This window comes from Oncorhynchus tshawytscha, unplaced genomic scaffold, assembly GCF_018296145.1.
Source record: "Oncorhynchus tshawytscha isolate Ot180627B unplaced genomic scaffold, Otsh_v2.0 Un_contig_37_pilon_pilon, whole genome shotgun sequence".
In the NCBI taxonomy this organism is placed as follows: Eukaryota; Metazoa; Chordata; class Actinopteri; order Salmoniformes; family Salmonidae; genus Oncorhynchus; species Oncorhynchus tshawytscha.
This window is the reverse complement of record NW_024609825.1, coordinates 851,408-874,823: the sequence shown is the minus strand read 5'-3', so window position 1 is coordinate 874,823 and position 23,416 is coordinate 851,408. Positions and strand designations below refer to the sequence as shown.

Sequence of the window (23,416 nt, the reverse complement as noted above, 5' to 3'; positions counted from 1 at the left end):
CTTGTTCAATTAAAAATAAACAATTAATGAACATGCACCTGTGGAACGGTCGTTTAGACACTAACAGCTTACAGACGGTAGGCAATTAAGGTCACAGTTATGAAAACTTAGGACACTAAAGAGGCCTTTCTACTGATTCTGAAAAACACCAAAATAAAGATGTCCAGTGTCCCTGCTCATCTGCGTGAACGTGCCTTAGGTATGCTGCAAGGAGGCATGAGGACTGCAGATGTGGCCAGGGTAATGTCCGTACTGTGAGATGCCTAAGACAGCGCTACAGGGAGACCGGATGGACAGCTGATCGTCCTCGCAGTGGCAGACCATGTGTAACAACACCTGCACAGGATTGGTACATCCGAACATCACATCATCGGGACAGATACAGGATGGCAACAACAACTGCCCGAGTTACACCAGGAATGCACAATCACTCCAACAGTGCTCAGAATGTCCGCAATAGACTGAGAGGCTGGACTGAGGGCTTGGAGGCCTGTTGTAAGGCAGGTCTTCACCAGACATCACCGACAACAACGTCACCTATGTGCACACCCACAGTTGCTGGAACAGACGGGATTGGCAAAAAGTACTCTTCACTGACGATTCACGGTTTTGTCTCACCAGGGGTGATGGTCGGATTTGTGTTTATCGTCGAAGGACTGAGCGTTACACCGAGGCCTGTACTCTGGAGAGGGATCGATTTGGAGGTGGAGGGTCCTTCATGGTTTGGGGTGGGGTGTCACAGCATCATCGGACTGAGCTTGTTGTCATTGCAGGCAATCTCAACGCTGTGCATTACAGGGAAGACATCCTCCTCCCTCATGTGGTACCCTTCCTGTAGGCTCATCCTGACATGACCCTCCAACATGACAATGCTACCAGCCATACTGCTCATTCTGTGCGTGATTTCCTGCAAGACAGGAATATCAGTGTTCTGCCATGGCCAGCGAAGAGCCCGGATCTCAATCCCATTGAGCATGTCTGGGACCTGTTCGATCGAAGGGTGAGGGATAGGGCCATTCCCCCCAAAAATGTCCAGGAACTTGCAGGTGCCTTGGTGGAAGAGTGGGGTAACATCTCACAGCAAGAACTGGCAAATCTGGTGCAGTCTATGAGGAGGAGATGCACTGCAGTACTTAATGCAACTGGTGGCCACACCAGATACTGACTGTTACTTTTGATTTTGACCCCCCCTTTGTTCAGGGACACATGATTCCATTTCTGTTAGTCACATGTCTGTGGAACTTGTTCAGTTTATGTCTCAGTTGTTGAATCTTGTTATGTTCATACAAATATTTACACATGTTAAGTTTGCTGAAAATAAACACAGTTGACAGTGAGAGGATGTTTCTTTTTTTGCTGAGTTTATATGTGTGCCATTCAGAGGCTGAATGGGGTATGGTAGTAGGTGTCACGTCCTGACCTTAGTTCCTTTTTTAATGTCTCTATTTTAGGTTGGTCAGGGCGTGAGTTGGGGTGGGCATTCTATGTTTTGTTCTATGTTTGTATTTCTATGTGTTTGGCCTGGTATGGTTCCCAATCAGAGCTGTCAATCGTTGTCTCTGATTGAGAACCATACTTGTTTTCACCCTTGAGTTGTGGGTAGTTGTTCTCTGTCTCTGTACCAGACAGGACTGTTTCGTTTGTTCCGTTTTGTTATTTTTGTTCTAGTGTTCAGTGTAATTAAATGATCATGAAAACGTACCACGCGGCACCTTGGTCCTCTCCTTCTTCCACCTACGACAGCCTTTACAGTAGGTGGTTTGAGTGTGTCAAGAACTGCAACGCTGCTGGGTTTTTAACGCTCAACTGTTTCAGGTGTGTATCAAGAATGGTCCACCACCCAAAGGACATCCAGCCAACTTGACACAACAGTGAGAAGATTTGGAGTCAAAACGAGCCAGCATCCCTGTGGAACACTTTCAACACCTTGTAGAGTCCATGCCCCGGTGAATTGAGGTAGTTCTTAGGACATAAAGAGGTGCAAGTCAATATTAGGAAGGTTTTCCTAATGTTTTGTACACTCAGTGTATATGGAACACTTTGTAATGACAAGGAAATGGCAGTGATTGTTAAATAAACAGGCTACTTGTGCAATGCAAGAACAGTAGGCAGGTGTCAGCGTGTAATTACAAAGAAGCCAAGTTGAGGGCAACAAGTGAATTGGTGATTCATAGGAAATTAAATTCACAAAATTTGCATTTTTTTAAATTACCTTTATTTAGCTAGGCAAGTCAGTTGAGAACACTTTCTTATTTACAATAAAGGCCTAGAAACAGTGGGCTAACTGCCTTGTTCAGGGGCAGAACGACATATTTTTACCTTGTCAGCTCGGGGATTCGATCTAGCAACCTTTCGGTTACTGGCCCAACACTAATCACGAGGCTACCTGCCGCCCAAATGCCTACTTAATATTTTGTTACTTCAGTTTTGAGTGTTGTGTCTCAACTTTCACTGTAGCAATGTCTCTGCATCTTTCTCATACTCTATGTGCAATCAGCCAATATTTACCATGTGGCAGGTGCTATCTAGAACCAAAAACATTTTTTGGGCTGTCCCCATAAGAGAACCCTTTTAATTACACTTTATGAAGAACCCTTTCCACAGAGGTTTCTACATGGAATCCAAAAAAGTTCTACCTGGAACCAAAAATAGTTATCCTATGGGGACAGCCAAAGTTCCAAAACACTTTTGGAACTCTTTTTTTCTAAAAGTGTAGTGATATAGGTTATATGCACAACCTACTTCACAAGTTCACAACAATGGAGAGATTTGGGTCAGATAAGTCCAAGATGGGGCTTTGGGGAGAAAACAGCAAGGCGTTAACCAGCTGACTTCCTGAGACTGATACCATCTCTTCACATTAAAAAACAAACCATAGGCCTCCCATTTCGATCCCAGGCTGTGTCACAACTGGCCGTTACCGGAAGCCCCATGCGCGGTGCACAGTTGGCCCAGCGTCATCTGGGTTAGGGGAGGGTTTGGCCGGGGGGGCTTTACTTGGCTCATCGCGCTCTAGCGACTCCTTGTGGTGGGCCAGGCACCTGCAGGCTGACTTCATTCGTCAGTAAACGGTGCTTCTGGATTAAGTGGGCGGGTGTTAAGGAGTGCGGTTTGGCGGGTCATGTTTCAGAGGACGCATGACTCAACCTTCGCCTCTCCCGAGCCTGTTGGGGAGTTGCAGTGATGAGACAAGATTGTAATTGGATATCACGAAATTGGGGAGAAAAATGGGATGAAATACGTAGAGTTTCTCTCCTCGGATGTCAAAGCAGCAGCAAACTGTCAAACCATGTTCAGTAAAAGGTGGTCATGGTTTGTGTCTAGGGCTAGAGTACGGTAATGTCTTAAATGGCACTATTCCATATATAGTGCACTACTTTTGAAAAGAGGGTCCTGTGAAAACATTTTCTATGATCTCTTATAAATTAATTAGGCCCAAACTTTGGAACTTTGTCTTTCCTTGTTATTATCACAATGTTATGGTCACTACAGAAAATGGAATCTGATATTGCTTTGGAGCAAAGCTCCGCAGCGTTAGTAAAGATATGATCAATACAAGTGGATGTCACAGATCCAACACTTTTGGTATGCACTCTAGCTGGTTGAGTGATAACCTGGTTCATATTACAGGTATTAGTCACAGTTAGAAGCTTCCTCTTGAGAGGATTGCTAGATGCTAACCAGTCAATGTTCAGGTCACCCAAAAAATAGACCTCTCTGTTAACATCACACACATAATCAAGCATTGCACACATATGAAAATACTGACTGCTGGCACTTGGTATATGAGATTTAAGAACACTGCATACTAAACTTATATTTTCAGTCATTTATAAATGTCAAGGGAGAGATGCTCAGATGAGACCAGTGGTGTAGTGGAGGGTAAACACAAGTAAACACACTTTATTTTTGCTTGACAGTTTACCCACCTTTTGCAGAAAAATGCATTGAAAGTAGGCGTTACTTTTTTTAGAGACCGGCAATCAGAGTTTATCCACCTATTTTCTCACCACTGCATCACTACCTATGCAGGAATGCACCACCCTGTCAGATATTGACATGTCATTTGAGTATTGACTTAACATTCAGCGAACGTTATGAACAAGACAGCCTGGAATTATGACAAAAGGGAGCTAACAACTGTCCTTTCAACAGGCTGTCTGTCCTCCCACCTCTGCATTCTAGTCGAGTCATGCTGCATTCACATGGTCTAAATCCCAAATAGCACCCTATTCCCTACATAGTGCACTACTTTTGACCAGAGCCTTATGGGTCCTGGTCTAAAGTAGTTCACTATAGGAAATAGGGTGCCATATGGGGAATGACTTACACCCACTCTGCCCCCCACCCAGGGGTCCAAAGACAACCAGAAGTGAACTGCAGGTTAACCCTGACCTTGCATGACTGAGGCTCATACATAATACATACAGTATTATGTTGAACTACAGGACACAAGGTGGAAAAACAGATGGATGGATGGAAAACACTCCACATCAAAGGAGATTAGTTCCTCCTCTTACCTACATTCGGGATGTGCACTGGATAAGCACTGACTGAGCAACTGGTTGAGCAAGTAATGTTGTTCCACAGTAGTTACAAGGAATACAAAGAACTATCCTGTGATATGATCTCTCTGAATCATGAGTAAAAAAAAAATGGCCTATCAACAACAATGTTCAAGGTATATGTTTATTCTCGCCAGGTTCCTCAGAGCCAGTTACAGTTAGGATTTCTTTTGCCTTCTTCTTTACTCTTTTTGCCTTCTTCTTTACTCTTTCCCGAACTGTCTACATGACTTACAGTACCTGCCATCCAAACCACTAACTCATAACTGTCCTGTTGTGTCTTAGCCATACCATGTTCTACAGCAAAAGGCATATCCATTATGGGGGGAAATCATGAGGCTAGATAATATCAGTTACTACATGTCCAGTTACTATGTACTTACTATACCATTAGATCACAAACTATGCTTTCTTGTTGAGGAGGCAAGTCTGTGTGTGTTCCTGAGACAGTCCGGGGTGGAACGGAAAAACTCTTTGTTTTCAACATGTCCTTGAGTGGGCAAACTCATGGTTAAAAAGTAAGCCCTTTATCGGGTGACCGAAACACACAAATACTATGCAAAGCTACTCCCGCTAGTTTGTGTGTATGTGCGCACATGTGGGTGTGCGTGCGTGTGACGTGCATGGGCTGTGGAATGTTTCATCTCATAGTGAAGCCATTAGGTCCATGGCCTTGTCAACCTTGACAGGTCAACAGGCCCACAGGCCAGCACATCACATAGAGGAATGTGCTAATATTTGTCCTGTCCATCAGGCCTGGTATTCAACACATTAGACTATGTTTTAAAGGGTGGATGAACAGGAGAGGGGCGGGAGCTCGGAGCACCTGGCTTCAATGATAAGAGCTTAATTATCATCCAACAAAGATTCTCAGACACTCAACTATGCATCTCTGCTCATCAACACCTGGCAGTTACATACCGAATATGAGATGTCAATGTCATTTGGTGAACACAATACTTTCATGGTCTGGGTTGTGATGATAATAGTAAGTTGTTATTTAGTGTTTGTCATCACAATGGATGAACTTAAATGAACCTCCTGAGGAGTAGCCTTGGCTTGATGTAATTTCCATCCAGCACCACCACGTCTCTGGTGGAAATCAAGTAATAACAACAGACACAATGTCTTCCAGAAATAGAAGCATTGTTCTAATTTTGTTCTCCAGTCTGCTACTACACCTCTGTCTCGGCCTCTCTGGCAGACATGTCCTCCCGACCATTTCTGCTGATCAGCATACTCCAAGGTTTTCAAACTACTGTTGAGCTGAGCTCACTTACAGCCATGAGCCAGCCAGGGAAAGCAGAGTAAAACCTCTGAAAAGTCTTTCCAGACGTCACAACTCACCAGAGGACATGAGGAGTGTATGGGCCCATGTATCCACAGGCATTCTTTATCGTCTTCAAAAGACCATTTCATTTTTCTTCCGTGTGTTCTCAACGAGGAAAGAGGTTTTGGGACTGCTGTTGGAAATCCGACATCAGACGTGAGTCTGGAGGTTGAATTACTGGGTAAATATGGTAGAGGGGAAGGAGGAGCTACTCCAGCCACTCAGTCCCTAACATAACATCATATGGTCCTCATAAACCTTTTACATGGAGGAGACGCATTGGAACTGTTCATGTGGTGTATGTGCATACAGCCTGTCGTCATGAACCAAGCATGTGTTTAGGTTGAGGAGAACGACTATGAATAACGTCTCCGTTAACATGAAACATTATAAAAGGCCTTCCACCTGGACCTCCGTTCCTAATTAACAGTCCATACAAACCTCCTCTCTGCCTCGCTCTAACACATAGGCCGCAAGAGGCTGGCTTTTGTCTCCTTTTGACTTTCAGTGACAGATTTTCAAAAGAATGGTCCAGTGGACATCTTTTCGTTGAGTGGGCGGCTGTTTGCTGAGCACTGTCGGGCCCCTTAAATATCCATCCCACAGAGCTCCATTCGCCTCTTTAGGGGCAGGGGCACCCCAGGTTGACACTGTTCATGGCAGCTGCACACTCCCTACACAATAACCACAAGTCCCTGCCACCGTAGCTCTCTGACTCAATGCGCCAGATGGAACCAATTCTTTCAGTCTTTTTCATTCCTCTTTTCTCTCCATATTTCAGCTGTTTACAGTTCCCTTTTATCTTCAAGGCAATACTAATGGCAGATATGCCCTTTTTGGAAAGCTGGGGAAAAGTGTTCTGGGCAACCTGGAAATGAGCATGCACAGCTGTCGGAGCTGGCATGTGGAAAACAGGCTTAAGTCCATTTGAGCTGCTGCAGGGAGCTGAGATGTAGTATATATGTCACTGGGCTGACTTCTGACACACAGGCTTTAACTTCCAATGAAAGAAGTAAAGGAGGACAAGACGTTTTGTTTGCCTCCACTGTTCTCCCTTACTCTGATATGGAAGAGGGTTAATTTATGGATCATGAATCTGAGGGATGAGAGGGGATCTGACTGAACCCTCATGACTGCCTACACTCCGTGGCCAGGCTATTAAGTACACCAACCCATTCTCAAAAATAGTTCACTCCTACTAACAGTGAGTCATGTGGCCATGGCTTGCTATATAAAGCAGGCAGACAGGCATCGAGGCATTCGGTTACTGATCAATTGAGCGTTAGAATGGGCAAAACAAATGACCTAAGCAACTTTGTGCATGGTATGATCGTCTGTGCCAGGTGCATCGGCTCCAGTATCTCAGAAATGGCCGGCCTCCTGGGCTTTTCACACACAACAGTGTCTAGGGTTTACCGAGAATTGTGAGACAAACCAAAAACATCCAGTCAGCGGCAGTCCTGTGGGCGATAACAACATGCTGATAAGAGGTTGAATGGGAATGGCAAGAATCGGGCACGCTAACAGGCATGCTACAAACAGGCAAATAACGGTGCAGTACAACAGTGGTGTGCAGAACGGCATCTCGGAATGAACAACTCATTAGTCCTTGTCACGGACGGGCTATTAAAGCAGACGACCAGTCCAGGTTCCACTCCTTTCGGCTAAAAACAAGAAGAAGCGGCTCCAGTGGGCGCGCGATCACCAACACTGGACAATTAATGAGTGGAAAAACATTGCCATGTCCGATGAATCCCGATTCCTCTTGTGTCATGCTGATGGCAGAGTCAGGATTTGGCGTAAGCAGCATGAGTCCATTGCCCATCCTGCCCGGTGTCAACAGTACAGGCTGTTGGCGGTGATGTAAGGGTATGGGGAATGTTTTCCTGGCACACGTTAGGTCCCTTGATACCAATTGAGCAACGTTTCCATGCCCTGAAGAACCAAAGGGGGCAAAGGGGGTCCGACCCAGTACTAGATACCTAATAAACTTGCCACTGAGTGTATACCCTATGTAAAAGATAGGATAGATGGATAGCAGAAATGTTTAAGACAAGCTATCAAAGGAGAAGCAGAGAAAATACATCTGAATATCATTCATTTTAAGGCATCGTTGCATGATCAAAACATGAAGATATAATGTATGGTAAAGCAAATGGTATGTAATCCAGGGTGAGATAGTGACTACACGTCAAGGTGCACTTACTTCAGGTAACAGGCAGTTTACCTTACCAATAGCTTTTACATGGCAAGTGAGGCTGAAATAATGCAATGCCCAAACCATTTTGAATATGCCTTGGACAGGTTTAAGAACTCCAAAGAGAGAATGGGATTGGTGATATTTGAAAAGGATAGCATTCCCCATCTGCTTAAACAGAGGGAGTAGATTGCACTACACCCAAAAGTAAATCAAAGGTCTCTGTCATTCAAAACAAAAACAAGAAGTAACAGGAAGTGACAGCCTACTGTACAGGATCTTAGTTACAAAGGCTGGGTGGTGAGCAGAAAGGATAACACAGAATACCTGTGAATCAGTGTCAATACTAGGCTTTTTTTATAGTACTACTGATATTAATTACTGCATTGTTGGGAAAGAGTTTGCAAGAAAAGGCTTTTCAAAGGTACTTGTGCACTTGACAATAAAAACTTGTTAAACTTGAGTCACTCCATAATGTGTATTGTGCAACAATTTATGCCAAGTTACAAGATAAGCTTAGCTATATGACTACCTAGGATCCATACACTGGTTGAACTACCACGCTTCCATTCCAAAACCATAGATGGCCCTATGTCTTGCCATCTTTATTCCTGCTATGGGCCTAAAAGGCAAATGGCTGAGATGAAATGGAGTAGAAAAGGGAGGACCGGGAGGAAGATGAGGCACATTGAAGGCAATGAATACAATTGATGCACCATTAACCTTTAACAAGGCAAAGAAAACATAACTGACATACCTTCTGACACTAGTGGGGGAGACTTGTGACTGGATTATCCACTGCTGCATGTATAGCCTAAACCCAGTCAAATTATGGTTTAACTGTGACATCCAATACAGTCATTCTCTGTGGGCTATATTCCACTCAGATCCTGTTCACAGTCTATCACATGGTTTCCCCATGAATCTTAAACCACTGAGGGAACAACACAGATCTACAACTCATCATCAAGGTTGGCAAGCTGACATTGAATTCCAAAAGCTTCAACGGGATAGTGATCATTATATGGTTTATAGACTAATAGTATGCCAAGCATGCCATTTAGATGCCAGTTAATAAAATTGTGAAAAGGCACCCTAAAGCTGTGTGGCTCCACTAGACATTGGGTTTCTATTATGGGTGATGTGTGTACACTGGGCATAGCAGCATACATATAGCCTACCAGTCTTACCCAATAACGGGGTGTGTGTATGATATCATACACATTGTCTGATAATGCCAGCCTAAAAAGCATCTGGTGACCTCCCACTCTCACCCCTGTTATGCAAGCCCTGGCCAGAGAACAGAGGGGCCTCCCAATCTAGCTGTTGACAATCCAGTCCAGTGAGAAGGAAAGGTCATTGTTAGATATGCACAATAGACAGTCTGTTCAGGAAAAGTTCAAGAAAAAGAGCTTGCAGCTGCAGCGTCTGCCTAGTCGCAGTGATAGTGATAGCAGGAGGTACCCCTGAAGAAAAACTTAATCTAACAGAGAGATGCCCCTCAGAGAGAAAAAATATAATCCACATTAGAGGACATACTAGGCTATGATTATGGCTATTCTCACTCAACAGCGTTTGTAAATCTGAGTCAGATACAATCTCAGAACGTTTGTAGCTAAATTATCCCTAGATCTCAAGAACCAAAGGAGGCCCAAGTGAGTTGACAGTCTTTTGAATTGAATAAATTATCTCGTGCTCCACAATGTAAACTTTAGTTGGCAAAATGTATTTAGCCTCAACTCACTCAGTCCAATGTAATTTAATTGTTTTGACATTCACATTATCAACTTGAAAGAGCTCAGAACAAGGATAGCGTTACATCCCCCAAACTGTTATGTTACCAAATACCGTAAAAATAAAAATAAATCCATTCGGCGAAATATTTGTTGTAGGCTATACTTTATGTTTGCTAATTGATACAATCGCATATAACTGCTCTTCCCGAACTCTGTCTGTACGGCATTCGGATACTTTTGTTGCAACTAGCTATATCCCCGTTAACACTTTATAAACTATCCCAAATAATGTAAAAATGTCAAATGGCGACCGGCATTACCTCAGAGTAGCGCCTCATTTCCACAGCCATCCCCCCCCAAAAAAAAAAAAAAAAATGCCAGCAAATATCAATCCCGTTAGATAAATTGTAGCAAAAAAATACAACGTTTAGTTTTGCCAGATAGCTGCAGCTTTCCCACTGAACTACGAGTCATGTCTTTCCAACCAAATCCCTCCCTCCTTGAGACCTCTGGAGAGGCGAGGGCTGGACTAGTTTCCATGGAGATGGATTGATTGCCCCCCACTTCAATGTATCTGGCCCCTTTCCATTCTCTCTATCCCACACACAAGCTTGCAGCAGTTCTTTGTCTGTTAAACAGTATATTTCATAAGAATGACCAAGAGAGTCAGATAGGCTCTGGAATTATCCTCAGGACATCATTATCATGTTGTCCACATTCCATTTGGATCTTTTTGACACTCTTCCTAGCCTTCTAACAGCATATAAAGAGAGTGACAGTTGGGAGTGCACAAGACAACGCTAGAGTGGTCTCAAATACACACATGCCAGAGGGGTAAGGCAGTTTTGGAGTTGGAAACTAAAGTCAACAAGTGACTATTACAACATATCAAGTGGACAGCATGATGAGCCAGTACAGTATATTCCCACGTTTGGAGAGAGAGATTTATTCATCAACAACAGCTACGAGAGAACCCTATGTTTAGTTCTGGAAAGAATAACTGCTCGACTCAGCGTGGATATTCTCTCAGGGAAACATTTAGAGAAGATTTCTGTGTAATTGTTTGCTTTTGGTGTATCCAACTATTTATAACACAAACTAGCAAAATCACAATGTAACAAGAACATAATCAATAGGCCTACACACACTTTCCAACTGCAGAATGATACTCAGAGATGCAGAATGAATCCGCTATTCGTCCAGGGGATAGATAAGATGTCAAAACACATCTCAGGAGATAAAGTCAAGGTTGAACCTTTAAAGACCTGTGTCAATTAGTGAAATTGTGTAATTATGAACGGCCTCAAGGGCTTGATGATGAGGCTATCTCCAGAGGGAAGGGTTTGTCAAGGACATCATTTCAGGTCAAACTGAATGACGAGCACACAGCTAATTATTTGGAAGACAGTTGCCATGATTAGTTCCAACAGTCATACATATCTTCACAATTAGGAGTATAGACCGTTATCAATTAACATAATACTTAACAAAAAACGAGTTAACAAAATACTTATTTTACAAAACTATTAACAAGATCCATTAAATGTTTGTTTTTTTACATTATATGTAATTATACTTGGACATTATACTGGTTGGAGACATATCCCAAAGTAATAATGCAGATATTCAAAATAGTGAACTCATGTAAACCCTTATGAGGACAGTTACCAGACTCCATGTGCATATTAGCAGATGTGATTCCTTGTTGTTGGACTGCAGTGTGGATCCTGTCGCTCTCTTGTTAGTTTTATATAAGAGGGCTCTAGATAGGCTTAAACCTCATGCTCTGCTCTCCCAACATTAAACAACACTGCAGTCTGAGTCCAGACTAAACAATACCCAAGGGGGAGGATGCCTGCTAGGAAGATCACCATACCCAAAGTTGTGTCTGTTTTTCGCTTTCTTAAGTGTAGGTTCTCTCCAAGCAAAACAGCCTTTTTGAACAATCATTGTTATAATTGTTCAGAGATTTTCGTTCTTTGTCATCAAAGAAAAATATGGTCGGTAAACAATATGTGCCCTACCTTTACGCTACTGATTTCTGGAACATTTTCGATGCACTCAGGAAAAACATGAAAAAACACAAACAAGCCACATGAATTCAAAGTATTGGAAACATGCATGAGTTAACACTCGAGTCCACTCAACTTTACTCTGGTTAAGGGAACAGCTATTGGGCCACAGCAGAATTTAAAAAAGAACTGAGCAGTTCTATCCAAAACAATTGGCTCAAAGTCTACAATCAAGAATCAATGTCCCCTTTCACAGGAAAGGATGCAGAAGACTGAAAAGGGTCATTATAAAGCCTGTCTTTCATATCTACTCTATAATGTAATGCCTAATCATCACAAACAAATGTCAGTTTACAGCTTACCCATTAATCAATTCCTTCATCAATTCCTCTGAGCATCAGCAGTAGAAACATAGATGGGGGAGAGATCAAATCTAAAGCCATGCCACTGGGCCCGGACATCAGCTCAATATCTAGTTTTGATTTCCATTTGGTTGAGTTGTCAACTAATGTGAATTCAGTGTGAAATCAACAAAAAATGTCACCATGTCATTGGATTTAGGTTCAAAGTTGGGTGAAAAATAGATGAAATTCCCTTCCACGGATAACTTTTTTCAAATCCAAATTTTGTTGAAATGATGTGGAAACAACGTTGATTCAAAATGTGGAGTCGATCTACCTGTCATGAATAGAATCCACACCACAGTTCTACCAAGTCTCCACCTATGTATCATATATTTTACTCAAACTGTGCACTATTTCATACATCCCCCCCCCCCATCCTTTCATCTACTGACTGAGGAACGGAGGATATCGTAAGATGCAGACATCCGACTCATGTCCCATAACGTCTCCAGAAAGTCCACAGCTTTGTCAGTATGTCGTTTTTCTCTTAGCTCTAACTATACTGAACAAAAATATAAACGCAACATGCAACAATTTCAACGATTTTACTGAGTTACAGTTCATATAAGGGAATCAGTCAATTGAAATACATTCATAAGGCCTTAATCTATGGATTTCACATGACTGTGAATACAGATATGCATCTGGTCACAGATACCTTTAAAAAAAAATGGGACTCAGGATCTCGTCAAGGTATCTCTGTGCATTCAAATTGCCTTCGATAAAATGCAATTGTGTTCATTGTCCGTAGCTTATGCCGGCCCATACCATAACCCCACCGCCACCATGGGGCACTCTGTTCACAACGTTGACATCAGCAAATAGCTCACCCACACGACGCCATACACGTGGTCTGTGGTTGTGAGGCCAGTTGGACGCAATGCCAAATTCTCTTAAACAACGTTGAAGGTGGCTTATGATAAAGAAATTAACATTCAATTCTTTGGCAACAGCTCCTGTGGACATTCCTGCAGTCAGCATGCCAATTTCACTCTCCCTCAAAACTTGAGACATCTGTAGCATTGTGTTGTGTGACAAAACTGCACATTTCTGAGTGGCATTTTATTGGCCCCAGCACAAGGTGCACTTGTGTAATGATCATGCTGTTTAATCAGCTTCTTGATATGCCACACCTGACAGGTGGATGGATTATCTTGGCAAAAGGAGAAAGGCTCACTAACAGGGATTTAACAAATTTGTGAGAGAAATAAGCTTTTTGTGTGTATGGAACATTTCTGGGATCTTTTATTTCAGCTCATGAAACATGGGACCAACACGTTACATGTTGTGTTTATATTTTTGTTCAGTGTAGTTGTCTCTCGGACATGTCAAAGCCTCATAAAGTATAAAGAGTACAGAGTGGACTCTGACAGCTTTGTGCTTCAGATTAGCAGAGATACTAGTGCTGTTTCATACTGGGAAAGGCTGGCTCGAGTAGTATGGATGCACAACGAAGAACAACCTCCTGGAATCCACTGTGGTGTCAAGAAGTCTTGTCCTCAGGGTTTCTTCTGTACAATGTAAGCAATACATTACGCTACTTCTCTGTGAGTGTAACATTAGAAAATGAAATACAGTACAAACCTAAATAAGCACTACATAAACATTCATAGAGAAATCACCTCCACAACCATGACAGAGAGACTGTTATTGTTTGTATAGGGCTACTTGCACAAGAGAATACAACCTTTTTCAATGCTCGGTCTCAGTAACTTGTCCACAGTTTTGATGGCATAAATCTGTTTTAAAATCATCTCCCTGAGGTCTACAACTCTCCACCTTTTACCTTCCGCTAAAGCCATTCAGGCAAAGGGAAAAAACATACGACCAGGCCAGTGTTTTTTGGACCCGTTACAGGTCCAATGTACCTTGCGTAGGATCCATCGGTCATGTTCAGTGAATCCACAAAAGCCTCAGAAATTTGACAGTAAACCTCTCCAGTACACTGAGCTTTCACCACACCCTTACCACAAAATTTTCCTGTGAGAGCCTCTCCTCCGGCATCTGGAGATTTTAAATAGCCAAGGGCCAGTGGGTCAAGGGAGCTATGGAAATGAGGATGGGCCAGTCGCATATGAAAGCCTCCAAGCAGCCAAACAGCCTAAGGTCTGATTGAATCGCAATTCTAAACTGCTTCTGTTTTAACATAAAGATGTTTTTTTAGGAACAACATATTCAATTTCAAGACAGGTCATGAGGCACCCTTTAAACTCCAGCAGTCGAGTCCTCTCATGTTGATGATGTCTATCCAATACTACTGCCCTAAGGCCTACAGAGACAACAAGACTCACCCTATAAATACTTCCTCTCCCCCTACAATACCAATTCGCATCAAAATAAGCTTCAGGGCCTGTAGACTTTTCAGTGGTTCATCTAGTATCATAATGTAATCGTATTAGTTCAATGTGCTAATGGTATTATAGCTGTCAGCCTCACATACTGAAAGTAGAGGAAAGTCCTGTACATTGTTTTAATTCTTGCTCCAGGTGCTTTCTTAAAGGCCCAGTGCAGTCAAAATGTTGTTGAATCTGTGTTTTGTATCATATTTTATAACAGGTGATGAAACGAATACTGCAAAAGTGTGAAAACATTTGATTAGTGTCAGTGTTATTTGGTTGAACACACAATCTACACAGGACCTTCTAATCAGCCTGTTTGCATTTGCATGGGCGAAAGTTTCGGCTTGCCTGGCGGTAAATGGCTAAATTGACAAATAACAGAGTTCCAAACCTCTCTGCCAATAACTGCTAGTTTTCAGTTTTCCCCTCCCAACTCAGACCACTCCCAGACAGTCCAAGCAAAATTCTAGCTTGATAATTTTTTTGCAAAAACTGATTTTTGCCCATTTTAATGAAAATTTATTACAGTAAGGGACTTACTTGTTACTCAGAAATGATTTGATATTGATATAAAACGGCTCCATTGGGCCTTTAAGAATAAAAAATAAAGATAAAAAACATGCATGGAAGTAGTTATTCTCCCTTGTGCCCCTCCCTAACCACAGTATTTTCTCAAGAGATGTCTAATAATTCATATTCTAAACATCGGAAATCATTGTACTGTTATAGACAGGAATAAATCATACCAAACAGCCCATCGTCAATTTCAAGCACAGAGAGTAACTGCTCAGAAAGGACCTACCTATACACTCTATTATCTTGCATTTCAGTGGCATTGAAAGGTATTTCCAGACAGCAGACATGTTAGTCTGACAATGGCCAGGCAGACCTTGGGAAGGTTCTGACTGAAGCTTCTCCTGCAGGGATGCAGCCTCTATGAGCCTTGAAACGATTCCTACAGTCTGACACTGAAGAGAGGATTGAGGAGACAGACCCTCTCCGTCTGTCATTAACCAAAGATGGACAGATAAGAGCCTGGACCTTAAAACACAGGATGGGTCCTATTAAAGGGAAGTGCCTTGGAGTATTATTTTACTTGGACATACTTTTACTTTCTTCCAGAAGCCTGCATGAAGCAACATTTTAAGTAATACTTCAATAAAAGCATACTGCAAAGAAAAAACCTAAATTCACCCAAATTGACTGATATTCAAATGGTAAGAATGGTATAAAAGATTAATATATTATTATTTCAGTTAAAATGCCAGATTGGGTACTTAGGGTAGTTCCTATAAAAGGCCTAAGGCGCCCCCTAGTTTCTGTTCACAGTACAGCACTTGCTTTTGAGTTATTGAATAAAACAATTTTGTGGAAACTATTGTTGTTCGTAGGCTATTCTATCAACCCAGCAATTCACTCTCATAAAAAATCTCAACCTTTTTGTGGCAATTATTTATGATTTTCTGCATTATTGTCCACGCAAGTTTCATAAAAAAGAAAATGCAAGAATCAGTTTCATAAAACAGTTAATGCAATGTATGAAGTTAAAACTACAATAAATGAGTTTACTTTATGAACAAATTGAAAGGCAAATGTTCCTTACCTTATCCTTTATGAACTTATTGTAGTATTTTTCAACAATCCATTCTTTGACAACGCAAATGTAGCTCTCTTGCAGAGTATCCTTAAATCTGAATTTTCTGCGCGGAGCGTAGCCTACTTTTTTTCTGCATAACGGACTGCATGCATCCCAAAAAAATAAAAGGGGAGAGAACAGGAAACGATGACGGCAGCTTTGCAAAAGTCATTGAAAAATGAATAAATTATCACTATTGTCTTGTATATCAACATATTGTCATTTGAGATCAATTTTTTTTGCAAACGTATCCTGTAATTTTACTTCGTGTTCTATTGTTCAATGGGGAATTTGCGAAATAGACCGATTACTTTCGTTCAGATTAAGTTTCCTCTCGGTTATATTATGAATGATGGATTTTTAAATCATTAATACAATTTAAATTGGTTATTGAAATGTCTCATCCGTTGTTGCATTTCTGTTTATCGCCCTATGCATAGCAAAGCCCTGTACTAAAATGATCATATTGATATAACTCCGATGGTATAGTATACCTGCCATTTTGTGCGCATGTTTGGAGCGCCTATCAATGTTGGCATTAGTGCAATATGTTTTTGTGCGCTTATCAATGCGATTATCAATTTAGGCTTATGTATTTTACACTTTGTTGAAGTACGACTCCTGGAGGATGGTCCAGGAATTTAACATTGTCTGCAGTAAACAAAATCATTATAAATATTACAGAAATGTATTTCAAACGTGAAGTTATCACAGATCAGATTTAACACTTTCGTTAGGTCACCCAACAGTAGCATTTTCTACCCACTTTACCATCACCCTGCTATCCCAAATTAGCATTATTATTTTACATCAGTGTAAAAGACAGACGGTGGTATCAATACTGTATAACAGATATTTAAGTTATTTAAAGTTTGAATAAAGGAGGATCTCATTAATGTGAGTCATGTCAAATTAATCTAAATGGAGAGGAGTAGAAGCTGAAAACAAAACAAGCAAGGTGCAGAGATGGTGTACATCTACTCTAGCCAGTGACAGCTGTGGGCTCTGACTACAGTAACACACATATATATTCAAAGGAGAGGGCTAATGTTTACATTAAATGTTCCATCAGATGATAGGTTAAAAGTCTAAATGTCTCCCAAATGCTACATTATACTTAGACTTACAGGAGAACATGATACAGGAATGTTAACACCACAGTCAGCACACAATGAAATACATACATCTGTACATCAACTGTTGTTTAGGGTAAAAGGTTGTAAATAAGTTTATACATTATACATAATTCTTAAAAAACATGCTTTTTGACAATTTTACAAATTTTTACTGTTTCTAACTCATTCCCATCTTCTGTAGTTTAGGTAGCAGTTACACGTATTGTAGACGTTTTCATTAGCTTGAGTGATTCATTTTGGCATGATATTTTTTGTTTTATTTACTCTACCCTCAAATGTCTCACCTAATTTCATTGGTGACATGGCAAGCATTTACTGTTATCAGAAGCTGCCAACATTACTGTAAAAGAGTGCATACGGTCACACATCGTTTCTACTTTATCAGAAGCCAAAGATTATCATCAGCTTGTGCATAATGGCACGCATTATCCATTTTTTGGGGGGGCTACAAACTGTAACATTTAACTTTCTATTAGTATTATTAAATCAGAAAGTATACAAAGTCATACAGACACTGGCATTATCTTAAGTAAAAGGTCTCAAATGCAACACCCCACTTCAACCTACTGATGTAGAGACCCTTTACGATCACCTCCTGAATACATAGAGCTATATGATCACATTTCATGAAATACAGGTCCTGTTGAGGAACAAAACACCAATAAGGATGAAGCTCAGAAGTCGGGGAAAGAATCAGACAAAAAAAACAGCAAAAAAGGACCACCCAGTCACAGTAATATTTTTTGCTTCACCCAGGGTTTTTGTTTCCTGGGGATGGGTTTAGCTGAGCACCACATGGCGGTCAAACACAGACTTCCTCTGTTCCTGGACCTGCCTCCTCCAGCGCTGCTGAGCGTGTTCCACTTTGTTCAGCATGTTGGGACGAGAGGTCGAACGAGACAATACGTTGTGGGCGTTGGCGAAAGGCTGCTGGTCCTGAACCCAAGAGACAGACGTTACAGTGAAATTGTGACAAGCTAGAGTTGACCTTTTTCAGAAACATTTCCAAACACAATTCTCTATGAGATATTCATTAAATCAATTTACAGCATGAGACAAATCTGAAAACATCACCACATACATTGCCCCAACAAGTCACACAATACGAGATCCACAGTCAAACAACAAACATGTCATGGCTACAACAACTGCTTTGACTTAAAGGCCACCACTATAGTTGGGATGGGCAACATGCACACATACCCCGACATCATCATCATTCTGGAGCGGTGAGTGTCCAAAGAGCCTCCTCTTCAGCATGGGCTCCAGCAGGGTCAGGTACACCATGTAGAGGAACAGCAGGCCCAGGATGGACAGGTAGATTATGATAGTCACCTGGAACACAGTGGACACAAATCAAATCAAAAGGTTATTTGTCACGTGTGCCAAATACAACAGGTAGACCTTACCATGAAATGCTTACTTATAATCCCTTATCCAATATGCAGTTTAAGAAACAGTTAATAAAATATTTACTAAATAAAATCAATCAAAAAGTAACATGTACATAACAATAACAAGGCTTTATACAGGGGGTACCGGTAACAAGTCAATGTGCGGGGGTACAGGTTAGTCGAGGTCATTTGTAAAGTGGCTATGCATAGACAATAAACAGTGAGTAGCAGCAGTGTAAAAACAAAGGGTTGGGTCAATGTAAATAGTCCAGGTGGCCATTTGATTAGTTGTTCAGCAGTCAAACTCATTAACTCATTAGGCCATGGCTGCCTGCAAACGCTCCCTAAAATACTTCTGCGAGCAGGCCTTTCTAATCTGGAAGGATATTGACCTCATCCCGTCAGTCGAGGATGCATGGTCGTTCTTTAAAAGTAATTTCCTCACCATCTTAAATAAGCATGCCCCTTTCAAAAACTGTAGAACTAAGAACAGATATAGCCCTTGATTCACTCCAGACCTGACTTCCCTCAACCAGCACAAAAACATCCTGTGGCGGACTGCAATAGCATCGAATAGTCCCCACAATATGCAACTGTTCAGGGAAGTCAGGAACCAATACACACAGTCAGTCAAGAAAGCAAAGGCTAGCTTTTTCAAACAGAAATTTGCATCCTGTAGCTCTAACTCCAAAACGTTTTGAGACACTGTAAAGTCCATGGAGAACAAGAGCACCTCCTCCCAGCTGCCAACTGCACTGAGGCTAGGCGACACGGTCATCACCGATAAATCCATGATAATCAAACATTTCAATAAGCATTTCTCTACGGCTGGCCATGCTTTCCTCCTGGCTACCCCAACCCCAGCCAACTGCTCCGCAGCTACTTGCCCGAGCCTCCCCAGCTTCTCCTTCAACCAAATCCAGATTGCAGATGTTCTGAAAGAGCTGAAAAACCTGGACCCGTACAAATCAGCTGGGCTAGACAATCTGAACCCTCTCTTTCTAAAATTATCCGCCGCCATTGTTGCAACCCCTATTACCAGTCTGGCCAAGGCTTTCGACTGTCAATCACCATATTCTTGTTGGCAGACTCAACAGCCTTGGTTTCTCAAATGGCTGCCTGGCCTGGTTCACCAACTACTTCGCAGATCGAGTTCAGTGTGTAAAATCGGAGGGCCTTTTGTCCGGACCTCTGGCAGTCTATGGGTGTACCACAGGGTTCAATTCTCGGGCCGACTCTTTTCTCTGTATATATCAACGATGTCGCTCTAGCATGCGGATGATTCCCTGATCCACCTCTACGCAGACGACACCATTCTGTATACATCTGGCCCTTTGGACACTGTTAACTAACCTCCAAACGAAATTCAATACCATACAACACTCCTTCCGTGGCCTCCAACTGCTCTAAAATGCTAGCAAAACCAGATGCATGCTTTTCAACCGTTCGCTGCCCGCACCCGCCCGCCCGACTAGCATCACTACTCTGGACAAATACCTAGGTTTCTGGCTAGACTGTAAACTCTCCTTCCAGACTCATTTCAAACATCTCCAATCCAAAATCAAATCTAGAATCGGTTTTCTATTTCGCAACAAAGCCTCCTTCACTCACGCCGCCAAACTTACCCTAATAAAACTGACTATCCTACCGATCCTCGACGATGTCATCTACAAAATAGCTTCCAATACTCTACTCAGCAAATTGGATGCAGTCTATCACAGTGCCATCCGTTTTGTTACCAAAATGCCTTATACCACCCACCACTGCGACATGTATGCTCTAGTCGGCTGGCCCTCCCTACATATTCGTCGCCAGACCCACTGGCTCCAGGTCATCTACAAGTCTATGCTAGGTAAAGCTCCGCCTTATCTCAGCTCACTGGTCACGATAACAACACCCACCCGTAGCACGCGCTCCAACAGGTATACCTCACTGGTCATCCCCAAAGCCAACACCTCATTTGGCCGCCTTTCCTTCCAGTTCTCTGCTGCCAGTGACTGGAACGAATTGCAAAAATCGCTGAAGCTGGAGACTTACATTTCCCTCACTAACTTTAAACATCAGCTATCTGAGCAGCTAATCGATCGCTGCAGCTGTACATAGTCCATCTGTAAATAGCCCACCCAATCTACCTACCTCCTGCCCATATTGTTTTTATTTACTTTGCTGCTCTTTTGCACACCAGTATCACTACTTACACACCATCATCTGCTCATCATCATCTGCTCATCTATCACTCCAGTGTTAATCTGCTAAATTGTCATTACTTTGCTACTATGGCCTATTTATTGCCATACCTCCTCATGCCATTTGCACACACCGTATATAGACTTTCTTTTTTTTCCTATTGTGTTGACTGTACTCTTGTTTATTCCATGTAACTCTGTGTTGTTGTTTCTGTCGCACTGCTTTGCTTTATCTTGGCCAGGTCGCAGTTGTAAATGAGAACTTGTTCTCAACTAGCTTACCTGGTTAAATAAAGGTGGGGAAAAAATTGACTCCATTTCAGCTCCATAATAATAGACAGAGTTGATTGGATAGTAGCAGAGCACATGCGCCGATGCTATCCCACTTGGGCAACACCGTTGTGTGATATCCCATCGCCGAAATCGTAAAGTCCCCTGTGTTTCAGGAACACCGAATAAAATTATATTTTAACCTACTTTGCCTGTTGTCCTTCTGCCGTTGGGAATTTAAGCAAAAATGTTCACATGAAAGTATGAAAGAATCATCTCCTCTCTGCTTTCCCACATGGCAGGATAGCAACAGCACATGCGCGGCTAGCTGGTTGGTCGATTTCCCAGACTTACCTTGATAGTTCCAGAACTCCTCTCCTCATATTTGCATTCACAACGCAGACAGTACGCCTCCACATCCTTTCCATCAACTGGCATTGGCTCCACAACATGAAGGCAGTTACTGAAAACAAATATACAATTAAATCGGAATCTCTCTTCGAAAGCACAGTGAGGTTGAAGTCTGTAACAGTTCTCCAAATATGATTTGAGATCATTCATATGACCGTGTAAAATTACAGTTAGCCTAATCCATCAGACAACCCATACACTCACCACACCCAGACAGTGGTCACGTTCCACTGTATGCATCAACCAAATGGTTGCATGCCACATCATGGACTGTCATCGATTGACATATTGTTATAACATATGGTATGGTTAGCTGATAGGTAAAACACCTATCCAGGTGTTGTACAATCTGGCTACATCTAAGCAGTGGAACGCAACCAGTATGTAATCATCTGTAAATTACATCATGACAACACAACATACCAATCCTTTAGAGATACATTTTGTTTGTAGATCTGTCCTTCAATGTCTCTGTACGGTGGGCAGGTACATTTACACCGGATATCCTCTGAATTCTATGGGAAAAGTTGGGAAAACGGTCAGGATGTGATATCAGAGAACATTTTATGCCATAAAATGGTGATATAACTAGCTGCCTGTCTTCTAAAATAATCTTACACAGCCAGTGGAATAAACACATTTTCTGTAACTTTACAGAGCAGGTTACCAGCTTGCTAATTACCTAACTTTGTCCTTCCTTGTGACGACAATCAATGCCTTTACTAGCCTAATCCATATTTGGCTAGCTAGCTAACTACAGTAACTAGCCAGCTGACTCAACAACAAGCATTAAACAATGTCAATATAAATAGTTTTTATTTATTTAAAGCAGAGAACAGTCACGTGAACAGAGCCTACTTTAGCATCCGTTGTCTGTGTTGACATCAATAACAAACCAACAAGAGCGAGCAGCTTGAAGGCAACGCTTGACATCATATTTATATGTTGAAGTCTCAGAGTACAAGCAACTAAGAAACTATAGAAACGATATCCTGAAATCAGATACACGTTTTTTTTTAACTGACAACGATCATTCAGCTAGCATCAAACATTTCTTTCGACTGATCAGCTGACAACTGCCTGACATCTCTTCCTGTGCGCGTAAATAGCATTCCCCGGGTAAACAGCTGTCGGAACAAAAATATATATCAATGATGGCCTTTCTGTGAGGGGCCTTGCTATCCGGCATCTGTGGGGCGTGCAAACCCCCCTTAGATTATCTCATAGTGTATAAAATCTCCTAAACCTGGGTTGACAGCCAGACATTTTTTTTGGCGTTTATCAAACAACCATACGACGAACCATGGCGGAGTTAGGTGCCGACAAAAAGACGCCATTAGTATTTCTCTTTATAAAGTTGAAATGTAAAAGGTTAAGGCACAGATAGAACAATGAGACAACAATGAGACAGATATTTCACCGGATGTATACATGTGATGAGATTTTAGCCGATAATCTGCACATTTTCTCATCGATTAAACATGTTATCTCAATACAGTTTTATGTTCCCAAACTTAAAATATATTATGCAGACTTTACCCATTGCCATTGTTGTAAGAAACCGTATCGTTTAGGAGTGCAAAGGTGAATTGAGTTATTGCGCACTGCGTTCCCTAACGGAAATATGCAGAGGTCAATAGGATCTCCCTAACTCGTGCTTGGCTATGGACAACTTCTTGCTTGTTCTCCCCGCTAATTACTTATTTGTTCATATTGGAAACGACAGGCTGTGGTCTTGGTTAAGTTATACAAATCTTTGGTTAGGTTAGCCTCATCGCGAACCAGGCTTCCGGTGACAAC

At 41.9% G+C, this 23,416-nt stretch overlaps 2 protein-coding genes across 9 annotated transcripts in view; both read right to left on the bottom strand.

Annotated features, from left to right (window-relative positions):
* The window catches only part of LOC112263830 (DENN domain containing 2B), an 82,547-nt gene extending 65,797 nt beyond the window's left edge, over nt 1–16,750 (bottom strand). For 2 of the 7 annotated variants that reach the window (XM_024440452.2, XM_042319089.1), the window contains exon 1: nt 16,187–16,750. Coding sequence is in view for 3 of the 7 variants with exons in the window: in XM_024440455.2 (XP_024296223.2) it covers nt 15,386–15,408 (23 nt within the window). In the remaining 4 variants the exon portion in view is untranslated. The other 5 variants (XM_024440455.2, XM_024440451.2, XM_024440456.2 and 2 more) reach the window with 5 other exon arrangements.
* A 667-nt stretch (nt 16,751–17,417) lies between these two features.
* LOC112263831 (transmembrane protein 9B) lies at nt 17,418–23,394 on the bottom strand. Of its 2 annotated transcripts, none has more exons than XM_024440458.2 (5): nt 23,156–23,394; nt 22,040–22,131; nt 21,560–21,668; nt 18,559–18,690; nt 17,418–18,291 (listed from the first exon to the last, which is right to left on the bottom strand). In XM_024440458.2, exons 3-5 carry the CDS (start codon nt 21,641–21,643, stop codon nt 18,136–18,138), a joined length of 372 nt encoding a protein of 123 aa, XP_024296226.1. In that variant the 5' UTR covers nt 21,644–21,668; nt 22,040–22,131; nt 23,156–23,394; the 3' UTR covers nt 17,418–18,135. The 2 variants fall into 2 exon arrangements, with proteins under 2 accessions (XP_024296226.1, XP_024296225.1); XM_024440457.2 differs by lacking the exon at nt 23,156–23,394 and adding an exon at nt 22,475–22,713.
* Between the last annotated feature and the right edge of the window lie 22 nt (nt 23,395–23,416).